We start from the raw sequence: 16,581 nt of genomic DNA on the forward strand, positions 1-16,581 counted from the left end.
TACTTGTGCAGTTAGGTTGCTGCAGTCTCCAAAAAACCATCCAGGATTCGCTAAAGGTCACCTAGATTCTTGTCTAGAAGTTTTATAGTTAATATAATACTTATGATCTACTTGGAATTAATTTTTTGTGAAACCTGTGAGGTCTCTTGTCTGGGTTTATTCTTCCTTCTCCTCTCCCCAACACCCCCTCTGGGTTTATTCTTTTGCATGTGGACTTGCAGTTGTGTAGCACCATTTGCTAAAAGAGTATCCTCTATGAAGTTACCTTTTGCTCCTTTGTCAAAGGTCAGAAGATTGTATTTGAGTGGGTCCGTTCTTTTCCATTGACCCATGTCACCATCTTGATCATTACAAACTTGTAGTAAGTCTTCAAATATCTTGAGTGAGCCAGCTTTCCAAATGTTCAGTGTTCTGTTTGCTCTCCCAGATCTTTACTTTTGGATCTTTTCTTTTTCATGGACTCTTTAGAATCACCTATCAATATTTATGAATTAATGTGCTAACATTTTTTTAATTGATGTTGTGTTGAGTTGACAGATGAAAACAGGAGGTATTGATATTATTATGACTATTGAATCTTCCAACCCATCTCGCTACACATACTTTTATAATGTTTTTGTCAGTGTTTTATAGTTTTATGCATATAGATGTAGGCATATTTAGTTAACCTTATGCCTAATAAAAGTACCTTCTACTAACTTTCCATGGGTAGTTAAATTTCTTTTCCAAATTCCCATTTTTCATTGGTGGTATTTAGGAAAGCAGTTGTCATACATGTAGTGACTGGCATTCTGCAAGTGCAGTATTTACTTATTAGTTCCTTAATTTTTATTGTTGATTCTTTGTGATTTTTCTACAAAGAGATACATGTCATGTCTGAACAAAGTTTTAGTTCTCTCTTCCTTATCTGTATACATTTTATTTCCTTTTTTTGTGTCTCACTGTATTAGCTAGGACTTTCAGAATGATGTTAAATAGGAATGCTGTGAGAAAAAGTATCATTTCTTATCACTAAGTTAATGGTAGGGTACTTGATTTTCTCTTGGTGGATATGTGTGTGTGTGTGTGTGTGTGTGTATGGTTGCAAGCATGCCACAGCACATGTGCAGAGGTCAAAGGACAAGTCTACCTTGCTTGAGCCAGGCTCTTTGGCTTGCAAGCCCTATTTTTCCTGTCTCTGCCTCCCTTCTCATCTTGGGCACTCTGGGCTTATAGATAGTCTAGATTCTGCATAGGAGAGAAACATGATATTTAGCTTTCTGAGTCTGGCTTATTTTGCTTAATATGATCTCTGTTCCATTTTTTTTTTTCTGTAAATGACAAACTTTTGTTTTTCATGGCAGAATAAAAACTCTGTGTGTATCTTCTTACCCAGTCATCTGCTGAAGAACATCGAGTTTGGTTCCATATCTTGTCCATGGTGAATAGTACAGGAGTAAACATTAAGCTGGATGTGATGGTGCACACCTGTATTCTGAACACTTGGAAAGTAGAAGCAAGAGAATCAGGAGTTGAAGATCATCCTGGGTTCCATAGTGAGTTTGAAGTCAGCTTGAGCTGTATGAGACCCTTTTTCAGAAAACAAAAATTAAATAAACAATACAAATTTGGATATTCAGAATTATCCTTCACATTTATCTTATGTGAGTCTTTTGTGGGTTTCTTGTGTACTACCTATAGTTTGGCCTTAAAAAAATTTTTTTTTGTTCATTTTATTTATTTGAGAGCAACAGAGAGAAAGAGGCAGAGAGAGAGAGAGAGGGAGGGAGGGGGGGGGAAGGGAGAGAATGGGCGCGCCAGGGCCTTTAGCCACTGCAAGGGTGAGTATGCCCCCTTGTGCCTCTGGCTAACGTGGATCCTGGGGAATGGAGCCTTGAACTGGGGTCCTTAGGCTTCACAGGCAAGTGCTGAACCATTAAGCCATCTCTCCAGCCCAAGTTTGGCCTTTTAAAAAAAATCCACTTTGAAATATCTTTTAGTTGGAGTATTTAGACTATAAACATGTAGACTATAAAGAGATTGGTATGGTTGAAGTAATATCTAGCATAACTATTTGCTATTGTTTTTTAAAAAAAACCCATACCTGCCTATTCTGGCTTTAATTGTATCTTTTTAAAATTCTTTCTTAGGGTTTCTATCTCCCCACTTATATTTCCTATCTGTTACTGCATTTGCTTACCTTTTCATTTTAATTCCATCTGTTAGAGATGTTTATCATATTTGGAACTCATTCTAATGTGTACTTTATCTCTTGTTTCGTTAATATATTTATTTGCAATCACAGAGAGGTGCAGAGAGATTGAGACAGAGATAGATAGATGAATGGATGGATGCATACATTCATACATATATACATACAGAATGAATGGACACACCAGGGCCTTCTGCTACAGCAGATGGACTCCAGATACATGTGCCGCTTTGGTCATCTGGCTTAATGTGGGTATTAGGTCATTAGGCTTTGCAGGCAAGCACCTTAACCACATAGCCATCTCTCCAGTCCTTTATCTCTCTCTCTTAAAAAAAATATTTATTTGCAAGAGGGTTGGGGGGGGGAATGAGTGTGAGTGTGGGGGAAATGGAAGTGCTAGGGCCTCCTGTCCCTGGAAACAAACTCCAGATACGTGTGCCACTTTGTTCATCTGGTTTACATGGATACTGGGGAGTCAAACCAGGCTGTTAGGCTTTGTAAGCAAGCACCTTTAATTGCTGAGCTATCTCTCCAGTCCTGCTTTATCTCTTGAGACTGCTTTTTCTTGGTAATAATTTTTTTGTTGTTGTTGTTAAATCTAGTGGCAATATATTGGATAGTAGGAACTAAGAAATCAGTTGTCTGGTGTGAGTTTTATGTTATCCTGGTTAGGGCTTGGGCAGTGTTTGAAAGTATGCTGTAGCTGTAGATGCCAGGGTCTTCCAACTCTTTGGGGAAACTTGTTTTGATCTTTGGTCTCCTTTAAGAACTTCTCAGGGTGGTAGAGAGATGGCCTGTTGGTACTTGGGTTCTTGCTCTGGGCTGGTCACAGTCCTCCCAAAGGCACTCAGGCAACCCTGGGTGGGTGAGTGTGTGACGAGAGAAAGAACCACTCCCGGGAGATAGTTGAACAGCTGTCTTGGTTTATTGTCAGGGAAATAGGTTTATAAGCATCTGAGGGTGGGGGGTAAGGGTCCTAAGGGGATTGGATGTGTACCAGGTTCACTTCTGATGCCTAATTAGCATATGGGGACAATCATTCCAGCATGTAGGCAATGGGGGTTCAGGTGATCTAGGGTCTCGGGGAAGGGCTGTGTGAAGGTATTGGCTGATAAGAAGTTTCCTAGGCAACTGGCCAAAGGTTAGAGGGCTATGGGCAGAGCCTAAGTTCAGGTGTGCTGGGCTTGGGGAGGGCGTGGCCCTCTGTAGCCTGTGGGTCCTTAGCCGTGCCTGGCAGCTCAGGCCCCTCTCCTTAGGGCTCCAGCCTATGCCTGGCAGTGCCCAACAATGGCCCAGAGGTTAAAAGTGCTTGCTTGCGAAACCTGATGGCCAGGGTTCAGTCCCTCAGTACCCATGTGATTCCAGATGCACAAAGTGGCACACTCTTCTGGCATTTGTTTGCAGTGGCAGGTGGCCCTGCCCTGTCCATACCACCACCCAGTCTGCTGCTTTCTTTCTCTCTCTAATGAAATATTTTTTAAATAAAATATTCTTAAAAATTAAAAAAGAAAAAAAATAACTCAGATAGTTTCAATCTTGCAGCTCTTTCTTCTCATTTACTGCCAGTAAGCTAAAACCTTTGGGGGTTGCTATATGTCGGAGAGTGGAGGGGATCTGTAGTTATTCAGTTGTTAGTGGGCATGTGTCCCTGGGCTGTGACCTTCATGGGTGTTTCCTAGTCACTTTTTTTTTGTTTTTAATTTTATTTATTTGTAAGCTGAGAGAGTAGAAAGAAGAGAAGCAGACAGAAATAATGGGTGTGCCAGGGCTTCTAGCCACTGCAAACAAATTCCATATGCATGAGCCACTCTGTGCATCTAGGTTTATGTGGTTACTGGGGAATCGAACTCAGGTCATTAGGCTTTGCAAGCAAGTGTCTTAATCCCTGAGGCATCTCCAGCCCCTCCTAGTCACTTTGAACCTTTCCCTTTTGTGACAGGAAAGAGGAGATGTAGTAGTAGTCAGACAGTGCCCTTCCCATAGCTAGGGTAAGGCTCTGGCAGTTCTCCCGGTAAGACTAGGCCTTCACTATGGAGAATGCACTGAGGATATTGCATGATAGTTACTCTTCTCCCCCTCAGCCTGGTGGGGCTCCTGATACTAAGGCTTATTTAAATTTGGGGTTCCCTTTTGAATGTATCCTCAGGATTTTCCTGATCTTACATGTTCTCAGTCCATACTCAAAGCTCAGCACTTTGTCAACTCCACTCAAATAACACTCCTGCAAATATGGCTTCAGCTCCAGGGAAGTCAACACTGCCTGTGACTCTGAATTTTCCCAGCTTTGGGATTGCGGTTTGACTTGGGACCCTAGTTCTTTGATGAGTCAAAGAAAAGTCCCTCATTCTCAGTCTGCTAAGCTTTTTTTATTTTTTTGAGTGGATGGGAGGAATGGCTTCCAGGCCCTTTGCATGTTAGAGCTGAAAGTGGAAGTCCACTTGTGGCTTTCTGATTTCTGCTCTTTCTTTCCACCTTCCCACTAGTTGAAGGGCCTGGTTGACATAAGATATTTGGACCTTTCAAAAGCACCTGAATCTTACAGTGGGAAATCACCACTCTTTCCAGTAAGAACTTCCTGCGTGTCTGTGTCGTTGCTCAGAGTTGCTGCATTCCCTCCTTGCTTCCTTGTTTCCAGGGTTCTTAGAGTCACTCAGATTTTTCATCTTTCCAAATGTGGATGGTGAAGTGCTTGCCTTGTATGCATGAAGTACTAGAACTGCTGAACACAAGCCCAGGCTACAACTCATTGTAGGTTCTCCAGCAGACCACTTCCTTGGCAGTGCCACGAGTACGTGGGCGGTGGATGGTGGGCACACTTAGCTCCTTTCAAATCTTCATCAGGTCCTCTATGATGCACATCTTTGCTAGTCAGGCATTATGTTTCATCAATATTTTATAGACACATTTTAAAAAATTATTTTATTTACTTGAGAGAGAAAGAAAGAGAGAATGGGCACACTAGGGCCTTCAGCTGCTGCAAATGAACTGCAGATGCATGTGCCACCATGTGTATCTGGTTTATATGGGCCCTGGGGAATCGAACCTGGGTCCTTTGGCTTTGCAGGCAAGTGCCTTAACTGCTAAGCCATCTCTCCAGCCTGACAGACACATTTTTAACTTTCACCCAACTTGGTATTTGTAATTGCTGAGCTCCCCTGAGACAGTGCTTGCATTCTGTATTAAGTGACAGCCCCTTACTCCTCTAGAACTGGGGGGGAAAAACCAGGAAGCAGGTGAGAATTCTGAGTAGCTAAAAGAATAGTTGCTCTACAATCACTTATCCTTCCTTCCTTCTCCTTTACTTGCTATACAACCCGCGCAACCCTCTTTTCCCTTTCCCAGGGAAGGCCACTCAATGGGGCAGGTCAGGGAAGTTGTAGGGGCTGCATATATGGGCAGTGGACCTGGGTAGGGTGAGGAAAGCATCTACCAGGAAGATTATATTGGTAGCAACAGGAGGACTGACAAGATGGGTATATGTAATCCCAGTACACAGTGCCAAGGCAGGAGGATGGTGAATTAGAAGCTAGGTAATAGAAAGAACTTGTCTCAAAAAAAAAAAGGAACAGAGGGTTTTCCAGTGTTGTGTTGAATGGAGAAAGCAGTTGCATGCTGCAAACTTTATGGAAAGAATACTAATGCAAAAGTAGATACAATCAGAAGTATTGGTGCATAGCTCAGTTTTATATATATATATAGTTTACAAATGTAAATAAAAATATGGGTAAATATGTCAAATATATGTATGTGTTTATATATTAGTATCTGTATATATACACACACAGATATACATGTACTCTAGCCTTTCCACTGAGATTTTGGGTGTCCTCCATTAGCAGTGAGCATACTGGGTTCCCAGATATTATTATAATTATCTGAATATATATATTTATTGACAATTTCGATTCTTACATACAACAAATCATGGTATTTCCCTCCCCTCCCCCACTTTCCCCTTCATAACTCTGCTCTCCATCATATCCCCTCCCTCTCGCCATTAGTCTCGCTTTTCATTTGATGTCATCATCTTTTTCTCCTATTATGAGGGTCTTCTGTGGGTATTGCTAGGCACTGTGAGGTCATGGATATCAAGGCCAAATTATGTCTGGACAGTTGTATGTAAGGAGTAGTACCCTTCCTTTGTCTCTTACATTCTTTCCGTCACCTCTTTTGCAATGGATCCTGAGCCTTGGAGGGTGTGAGATGTTTCAGTGCTGGACACTCCTCCGTCCCTTCTTCTCAGCACTATGTTGTCTTTTGGGTCATCCCAGTCGTCATTGCCATCTGAAAAGAGAAGTTTCTCTATCCAGAAGTGAAAGTAGCCTTAATAAATGAGTATGAACATTAAGTGTAGTGCTTTTAGGACAATTTGGTGAGAGTAAAATATGCATTTATCCAGACAGGAGCAGGCTTTATACCCCTAAGGCTCATGGTCTCCCCTGCCATAGGCTTTTGATTAGGTTTGCAGTACCAGACACATATTCCTTCCCATAGAGTGGGCCTTCAGTCCAATTAGAGAACAGTTGGTTTCCCTCAGAGCAGACATGCCGCTATTGCACTCATTCAGTCATTTGGCCTGTCTGGCCAAATTTGAGGTTTCCAGTGTCTATTGTTTTCACTGCTGATGACTTCTGTCTCCCATAAGACTGCATACACTGCAGCTTTTTCCAGCTTTCAGTTGGCTGGGCTACAGGGAGAAGGTTTTCTGCTCAGCACCACCTTGATTTCTCAGTGACTGTGCTGCTCAGGCATGTGAAGTCTTCAGCAATAGGGTCTTACTGTCTCTTTCTCAAGGGAAACCAAGGGCCTTGGCAATAGCCTATAATGTTTTATAGGCAACAGAGACCTCCCTGGCCAACAACTCACTGGGAGGTATCCCATTCCAGGGACTGAAAATTTTTCTAGTAACAATCTGTGTCTTCTGGATATGCCATTTTTTAAGAAAGTAGATTTTCATATGTCTTATTCAGAATATCTTGAGTTTTGATTGCCCTCCCCCACACCTTTCTTTTATACAGTCTCTTCTCCTGACCTCACTTAGGCCTTTCCCCTTCCTGTAAGCTGTTCTTCTACTTACATATATACAATACCATCCCTTTAAGATCTTCTCTTTCCTCCCTTCCTTATAGTCATTTTCTAGCTTATGGGTGGGGCCTCTGCTACTGATTTTTGGTTGCAGATCACACACAAGTAGCTAGGATCCACATATAAGAGAGAACATATGACATTTGGCTTTCTGGGCCTGGGTTACTAATCCTTTCCAGATCCATCCATTTCCCTGAGAATTTCATAATTTCATTTTTCTTTACTGCTGAATAGAACTGCATTGTGTAAATGCACCATATCTTTATTATCCATTCATCTGTGGATGGACATCTGGGCTGGTTCCATTTCCTAGCTATTGTGAATAGAGCAGTAATAAACATGGCTGTGCAAGTATTTCTAATGAGGTGAGTCCTTAGGATATATGCCTAGGAGTGCTATAGCTAGATCATATGGTAAATCTATTTTTAGTGGTCTCAAGAACCTCCATACTGATTTCCACAATGGCTGTACCAGATTACATTCCCACCAACAGTGCAGAAGGGTTCCCTTTTTATCACATCCACACCAGCATTTGTCATTTGTTTCTGATGGTAGCCATTCTGATGGGAGAGAGATGGAATCTCAAGGTAGTTTTAATTTGCATTTCCCTGATGGCTAAGGATGTTGAACACTTTTTTAGATGTTTATATGCCACTTGTATTTCTTCTGATGAGAACTCTGTATTTAATTCCATAGCCCATTTTTTGATTGGGTTGTTTGATTTCTTATTGTCCAGATACTATTATTTTTTGCATATGTGTTTGTGAAGTATATGTGGTGTCTATAATCTGTGATGTGTGTTGCAGATGTGTAACACTCATGCACACATGTGGAGTCCAGAGAATGTTGAGTGGCCTTCTTTACCACTCATCTACGTGTTTTCTTGAGACAGTCTCTCACCAAACCCGGAGCTTCTGTTTTTTGTCAGCCGCCATTTTTGTTGGCTGATCAGCAAGTCTCAGCAGTCCTGTCTCTGCTTGCCCTCACCTCCTGCCAGGGCTGGGTTATAGGTGTGCGTAGCCACACTCAGCTACTGACTTAGGTGCTGGAGAATCAGGCCCTCATGCTTGTGTAGCAAGTGCTCTTACTCACTGGCCATCTCCCCAACCCCCCGACACTAATTTTCAAATGCCGTTTCTCACTAAAGGAAACTGCATTCCTTAAAAACATGACTAATTCTAGAGCTGGAGAAGAAAAACTACAAGGTGAAGTTATATATCTTATTGTACTGCAATATTTGAAGAACAACAAGGACATATCCACAGGACATATAGAGACCAGATAAAAGGGTTCCTGTTGGCCAAACCTGAGATAATTTGAGAATCTAAGCAAATAATGATAGTAATGGATTGTAGCCCATTATATAAGGGTAGAAATTATGTGGCCATATTGATATAAATAAGTAAATAAGTCAGATATTTGAGAAAGGGAAATTGGCATAGTTTCATAGTTTTCCCACTATATTATTGTTAATTACAAAGGAAAAAGAAATAACTTTATAGTGTGGAATACTGGCAACCACTATCCTAATCTTATGACTAACATTATCTGGAGCAAATTGAAGTCATCTATTTCAGTGGGATGGAATAACACATGTCACTTCTGTGATTACTGCCCAAACTGATCCAATGCTGACAGAACAGCAGAGAATACAAACTGTGGGGACATGCTGCAGAAAACTGAAGTGTTTTATCAGAAGTGATAAGAGCATGAAAGTAAAAGACATTCTCAGATGCCACAGACCAAGAAGACATGGCAACAAAATGTAGTGTGTGGCTCTGAACTGTCCCTGTCCTAGAAAAGAACAGTATAGATAGTTCCTGATTTCTGAGCTTATTTTATTTACAATGATGCAAAAGTGATCTGCATTCAACAGTTTGAATTTGGATCTTTTCCCAGATAGGTAGATATGCTCTTGTGATCCTGGGCAGTGGCAGGCAGACCTGTCACCCAGTCAGCCCATGATCATGGGGGAAACAGCCAGCGTCCTTCAATGGGCTGTATTGCTGAGCTAGGATGTGCTGGATTAGGTATATTCTTTTAGTCTTTACATTTTCTACTTAACAGTATTTTCAACTTCAGATGGTCTTATCAGGTCATAAGCCACCATAAGTCTAGGATCATCTGTATTGGAACATTAGTCAGCATAAAAAATCAGTTTTCAAAATTTGATGGCTGTCCTGTATTCAGGTAGGAGGCTTTCCTTGTTTGTAGAAAACATATGCTGCAGTATCTGGGGATGAAGGTGGTGTTAGGTCAGTAACTTTCTCCCTAATGGTTCAACTTTTCCTTTCCTCTGAGGTTGTTAAACACAAAACTGAATATTCTTGCTTGAGCATTTTGGGGCCCTTCCCATGGTCCACTTGCTAAGGAGTTTGTGTAAAGGAAGGTTGAGGGGCTTAATGTTGGCAGCCAGCCATGTTCCCCTGTCAGATGCATGAGTTGGCAGGCGGAGAAGCATTTGCTTGCCTGCCGTTAGCTCAGGATGCGTTCACCACAGCAGAATGCCAGTCGTTGTTTGCATTATGTACGTGCTTTCCAGTCTGTGAAGGGCTTTGGTACGTTTTCTTATTTGCTCTTCACAGTACTGGTCAGGAGTAGGTTAAGACAACCTTCCCTGTTTGGGTTGAGGATCATTTCATCATCATGATGAAATAATAATGGATAAGACTCACACAGGACTTCTGGGACAACAATCAAATAATGGATATGTACTCGTTTAATTCTTTTAAAAAATCTTTTATTATTATTTTTGTCAGAGAGAGAGAGAATTGGTGCACCAGGGCTTCCAGCCACTACAATTGAACTCCAGAGACATGTACCACCTTGTATGTATGTGTGACCTTGCACACTTGTGTCACCTTGTGTTTCTGGCCTATGTGGGATCTGGAGAGTCAAACATGAGTCCTTAGGTTTTGCAGGCAAGCACCTTAACTGCTAAGCCATTTCTCCAGCACTATACTCATTTAATTCTTTTTTTAAAATTTTTATTTATTTATTTATTTGAGAGCGACAGACAGAGAGAGAAAGACAGATAGAGGGAGAGAGAGAGAATGGGCGCGCCAGGGCTTCCAGCCTCTGCAAACGAACTCCAGACGCGTGCGCCCCCTTGTGCATCTGGCTAACGTGGAACCTGGGGAACCGAACCTCGAATCGGGATCCTTAGGCTTCACAGGCAAGCGCTCAACCGCTAAGCCATCTCTCCAGCCCTACACTGACTCTTAAGATGACCTCTGTGTTGAGAAATAATTCAACTAAAAGAAGCTTCTGAGTCCTTTGATATGCTTACAGAAACAATCCCCTTAAGAGATTCACACTGAAGAAAAAAGAAGGTAGAAATGAGTACAGGTAAATGTCACCTAATGCCAATGTGCTCAACACCCCAAGGCCTATAGCCTACTATGAAAAATAATTGCATCTTAAGCAAGATACTTATTCCATTTTTTCCAGTAACATATTTTCCCCCTAGGTTATGGCCTACTAATACTGTCCTTTAAAGTTCTAAGACATGAACAATCCTAGTTTCCCTGCTCAATGTGAAAACAGGAAACAGAAAACACTAAGTGGGCCTGAGAGAGCAGTTGTTGACCCTAGTACTTGGATCTACACAAAGGCTGTGTCCCTTACTCTCTTGTTGGTTTATATGAGGTGGTGTAACTGCCCCACTCTGGAGGTTGAATTTGGTCATGCACTTAAGAGAACCTGTGGACTTGGCTCCCTGATGGGATTCAGAAGACAGATTGGCATTTGCACAGCAAGCTGTTTATGTAGGGCGTTGTGATGGAAATCAAGGTAATCTCTTTTCTTAGACCCTCAATGTTGTACAAGAGGAGCTCTTAACCACTGAGCCATATCGCCATTTCTGGCAGCAAATTTTAAACCTAAGAGTGACCACTTTAGTTTGCAATAGCTTTATCTTGTTAGTTCATGATTCATATATCACAGAGAAAAATGAGAGTAACCCATTGCAAACTAGGTGCATTTGTGTGTTAATGGGGAAAAAGTGATCCTCTCTCCTATCATATTTTCCATTACAGTGTCTCTCAAGACACAGTTTATCAATGGAATTATTTCTCCTGCCAATTTCATAAACACCTACTATAAACAGACCACACCCAGGATCCTAGTGTCATAGAGGAAGAAGTATGATGAAAACTGTGGCTGACCAAAATACATGATTAGGACTAGAAGGCTTGGGCATGACTGTGGAAAAACCATACTATTGGGCTGGAGAGATGGATTCACAGTTAAGTGCTGGCCTGTGAAGCCTAAGGACCCCGATTCGAGGCTCGATTCCCCAGGATCCATGCTAGCCAGATGAACAAGGGGGCTCACATGTCTGGAGTTCGTGTGCAATGGCTAGAAGCCCATTCTCTCTCACCCCCCCCTTTCTCTGTCTGTCACTCTCAAATAAACAAAATGAACAAAAAAAGAAGAAATAGAAAAACCATACTATTGGACTAGCTATAACAATGGCTTATATAGAGCCTAGGAAAGGCTACATAAATCTATGGAAGTGATGCCCAGTGGAGTGAAAGGTTCTATACAAGGAACTGTCAGACAATTCTGAGGAAGGTCTCTGAGCATCACAAACGTGCATAATAATTCTTCCATAAAAATCATGCAGAATGAAGTATAGAGGTACTGGGAACATGGAGAAAGAAGTTTATGGAAGGGTGTCTTCCATGAAGATAGAGAACTATCAATCCAGTCAACCAAGACAGAGAGGCATATCAGGAGGTACCATAATAGAGAACAGACAGACAAAACTTGATTGATTAGTCTCCACAATGTCAAGTCATTTTATGAGGAACCTGATGGCTCGTAAGTGTTGTTGTAGGTGGGGCACAACAAACCAGACATAGCCATGAAGAATTAGAACATATGAACGGAAGCAACACAAACTTGACTTGATCACCTTTTCTCTGTACTACTTAACAAACGAGAGCCAAAGGATCACTGTTGACAGAACATTATGAAGGGAGATTCGCTTTGAGATATCTCATGTAAGCTAGCCTGTCAGATAAAGGCAACTGCAATGAGATGAGGTTCTACATTGTAGCAAGATTGCATGCTGAAGAAAATTATATATCCAGAATATGTTGGATCACCATTTTAAAATTTAGGCCACGTGAATATACTGTAAAAATATCCATTCTTCCTCTAAGTCTACATGGTCTTAGTTTTTCATGAACTGGCACCTTGATACCTATTCTGACCCCATGGGATCATAATGTGTATGTAGTTATCACTGAAGTTTATATGACGTTACATATTTGGAGATAAGACTCCCTATGCCTACTCAATGTGTCTTTCTCAGAACTACTAAAAAACTGACAGCCATGTTTTGGGACATCTACTGTACCTCAACTATCCCTGCCATGCTAAGATCTCCCATAGATCTGGTAGCTGGTCTCCTGTTCATATAATTCAGTGTGTGCTCAACAAACAAATAGAAAAACTGAAGTGTAATATGAAAATAAAACAATGTACACTGGCCTCCATATTAGCAGTTCCTAGACACTGCTTCATCTATGCAACCTGCTGTCTGAGAGCCTGAAGTACCTGCTCAAGGAATTTTTAAGTCCAGGTTAGCAATTTTCAAGGTTGTTTTCCTTTGTGTTTGAGCCCTAATTAATAAAGTTCAATGAACATTCACAATTGTTATGCACATCCCATAATGAGCTTTAAATCTTTCTGAGGGAATCAACTGTGTTTCAATGGGCTTGCATGACTTTTGTGGATAATCTTCTACATAGGCTGATTCATTCTAATCAATTACATTAAGGAAGACTTACATAGAGGTGTTAACATGTGTTTTTGAAAGATATTAATGGGTCACGCAGTCATACCACTTTTTCATATCATAAACCAATTACTGATCAAATTTCCTCCCAAGAAGATTATAAAAATGATCTTCATGCCAATTATGCCAATGTTCTATAGAAAATGGTATATCAAACCAGATGGTTCTGGGAACCACAATTTTTATCTCATGAAATTTTAATTTGATTTTATGTATTATACTCTACTGATTAGACCATAATAGGCATGAAATTTTCATTATATTAATGGCTGAGCCTATAGAACATTATCACTAAATGCAGACCTGCCCTGCTTTTTCTATTACCACCACAGCTTCCCCTGTATTTCACTCCTCCATTGTTTGTATCCTAGGGAAATTTTGAGTGCCCAAGAAAATAATAGTATTGAGGTTATTTTAAGTAAAGTAGATCCCTGGACCTTATCAATGTCAGAGGATTACCAGAAACAGCCCTATGATGAAGCCATAGATCAGCAATTCTTTGCAGGTCAGGTAAAATCCACGAATCAATTTTGTGATTTGTAGTTTTTGCCGAAGAGTTGCCGGGTTTGAATTCAATGTGAGGAAATCCAATACAGGTGGCTCTGAATCATCATCACTACATCAATCTCAGAATGTGAAGGAAGTTGTAATAGAGCTCTTCTTGTGTTCTGAACAGGAGTGATTCAGATTCAAGTCCATGATCTTTCTTGTGACCTGCAAAGTCTATGGACCCAGGTCTGATTCTCCAGGTCTCAAGCAAGCCAGATGCACATGGTGGTGGAAAGCATTTGGAGTTCATCTGCAGTGGCTGGAGGCCCTGACATGCCCATTCTTTCTCTTTCTCTTCCTCTCCAGGAAGAATAATCTTAAAATGGTAGCCTTTTACTATAGAATGCAGGAAGATGTAATTGTTAGTAATGGAGCAGGGACATTTTCAAGGCTGTGCAGAGGAGTTCTGGGCCAAGATGGCAACATGGCCGTCCACCTCATTTAATTCTTACAACTACCCTTGTGAGGTAGTATACCATGGTTTTATTTTACAAACAAAGAAACCATACAAAAGTTAATTAAATTAAGAAATTTACAGAGCTTGAAAATGGTGGAGACACTGCTCTTATTTTCTAGGCCATGTTGCTTTTCTCTTAGTGCTTCTTGGGCACCTGACCAAGGCTGTTTCTTCTCTTACTGATTCAGCAAATCAGTGCTGAGTGCCTGTAAATACCAGATGCTAGGGATCTGGGCAGAGCTTGTCTCTTGTGTGATGAAAGAAGGAGCTCTACCTGAGGCTTACCAGCTTTCCCCTCTCATATGCATGGGAGTGGGCAGCTGCATGCTGGCCATCTGGCCTGGTCCTCCCTGGGCTCACAGGTGCACTTTCTTCTCTCTCCTTTTGAAGGTCGCCTGGTAGGTGCCCTGGACGCAGTGCTGGATTCCAGTGCACGGGTTGCTCCATTTCGAATTCTGCTTCAAGTTCCTGGGTCCCAGGTTTATTCTCCCATAGCATGTGGTGAGTTACTGAATGGATCAGACATTTACTGGGCCATAGCCACTGGTGAGTCTTGTTGCAGTTGGAATGTTCCAACCTTATGGTCTAAGCATGCCAAGTGTGAGCATGTTGGGGAAGCTCGCAGGTAGCCCCTCTAAGCCGCCCCTGCCTTAGGCGCTCTCCTCACTCCGTCTCCTCCACTCACACCTGCTCCCCTTCTTGCTTTGCTCCTCCTTCTGTCCTTCTCCACTTAGAATGTCTCTCCTTTCACTTCCTCTTCCTCTTGTTTCCCCTCCTTGCCTTCTACCTGTTTCTCCACATCTCTGTGTCTGTCACTAACACTGTCCTTCTCTTCCAAAGCACAGAAAGGCCGAGAGCTTGGGCATGCCAGGATTTGAGTGATGTGCTTCAGAGCACTCATATGTTGCTTGAGTGTAAGTTGAGCCTTTTTTTTTTTTTTTGTGATCTTGTGCCTCATTTAAGTGTGTTGCCAAGGCAAGATCAGGGCTTTGTCTGACATAGACAACCTTCATTCCTTGTTCCATATTTGCACCAAGAGAACATGTCATTTGACAGCCAGGTGCTGAGGGAATTTTAAAAAAATCACTCCCTTCTCCACAGTCTCCACCTGGTGTTTCATGGAAGCCCTCCAGGGCCTGATTGTCACATCCTAAGAAGCCCTTTCTGTTACCAACAAATTCATTCTCTCTCTCTCTTTTTCCATACAAGTAAAAATATTCCCCTTTCAGGAATTATTAAAAATATAAAAAAACCATCTGTGACCCTTTATCCAATGCTAATCATATGTGTACATATTTCTATATACACATCAGCTTTCTAGTTTTACTTTTCTCTTAGCACTGCATTAGGGACTGACCTTTCACTAGCATTTTTGTCTTGTTCCTTGGAAAAGTACTGAAAGCAAGAAGAACCTTCTCATTCATACCCATTGTCCTGTCCTAACCACTGTGAATATCATCAAATGCTTTTTGTACTCTGTTTTGTTTTATAATTAGAGTAGATAATTGTCAGTCAGGTTCACATTGCTGGCAGAAAACACCCACTCAAGAACAGTTTGTGGAACAGAAGGACTTATTTTGGCTTATAGACTCAAGGGAAGCTCCATGATGGCAGTGGGAAACAATGCCACAAGCAGAGGCTGAACATCACTTTCTGGCCAACATTAGATAGACAATAGCAACAGGAGAGTGTGCCAAGCAGTTGGCAAGAGGAAGCTGGCTAGAACACCCATAAACCCACCAACAACAATCACTGCTTCCAGGAGACTTTAATTCCCAAATTGCCATCAGCTGGGGACCTAGCATTCAGAACACCTAAGTTTATGGAGGACACCTAAATCAAACCACCACATTCTGCCCCTGGCTCCCATAAATTGAACCATCCATGGTATAAAATGCAATGCATTCAACCCAACTTTTAAGAGTCCCCATAGTTTTTATCAATCCCATTGATGTTCAAACATCCCCATAGTCTAAGGTCTTTTAATGAGCCCACATATATACATACCTGCACACACACACACACACACACACACACGGGGTGGGAGGAGAATATTCACACTGCAAAAGGTGGCATTGGGAATAACAAAGAAATATTCAACCAATTAAAGATTTAAATCAATCAGGGCAAACATCAAACTTTGTAACTCCAAGTCTGATAACTCTAACCAATGACAAGTCTCCAAGTCTGATAATTCTAATCAGTGATGAATCTCAGGAATTCCAATTCCGCTCCTCTAGCTAGGCTACTCACAGGCCCAGAAAACTTCAGTCAGTGCTGGAAGCTCTCCTTGGCAACCACCCCATAGCCCTGACATCTGCATTGGGTCTCCAGCTGCAGTCCATGGTTGATCTTCATGGCTCCATTGGTCCTCCATGCAGGTAATAAGCCTGCTTTACACTGCCCATGGCTATTTCAAAAAAAAACAAACAAAAACAAAACAAAAAAAATGTTGAAAATCCACTGACCTTCTCTTTCCTGCATTTCTTATCC

At 41.5% G+C, this 16,581-nt stretch overlaps 1 protein-coding gene across 5 annotated transcripts in view; it reads left to right on the forward strand.

Moving 5' to 3' along the window:
* Positions 1-16,581, forward strand: part of Tbc1d8 (TBC1 domain family member 8) — a 163,480-nt gene that overhangs the window by 42,729 nt on the left and 104,170 nt on the right. For 2 of the 5 annotated variants that reach the window (XM_045146889.1, XM_045146887.1), the window contains exon 2: positions 14,479-14,634. The exons of 1 other annotated variant lie outside the window; for it this stretch is intronic. In XM_045146889.1, coding sequence (XP_045002824.1) covers positions 14,479-14,634 — 156 coding nt within the window. Of the gene's footprint in view, positions 1-14,478; positions 14,635-14,965; positions 15,003-16,581 lie in introns of those variants that run through there. 2 more of the 5 variants (XM_045146888.1, XM_045146892.1) reach the window with 2 other exon arrangements.

The sequence above is a fragment of the Jaculus jaculus genome, chromosome 4 (genome assembly GCF_020740685.1).
Source record: "Jaculus jaculus isolate mJacJac1 chromosome 4, mJacJac1.mat.Y.cur, whole genome shotgun sequence".
NCBI lineage: Eukaryota > Metazoa > Chordata > Mammalia > Rodentia > Dipodidae > Jaculus > Jaculus jaculus.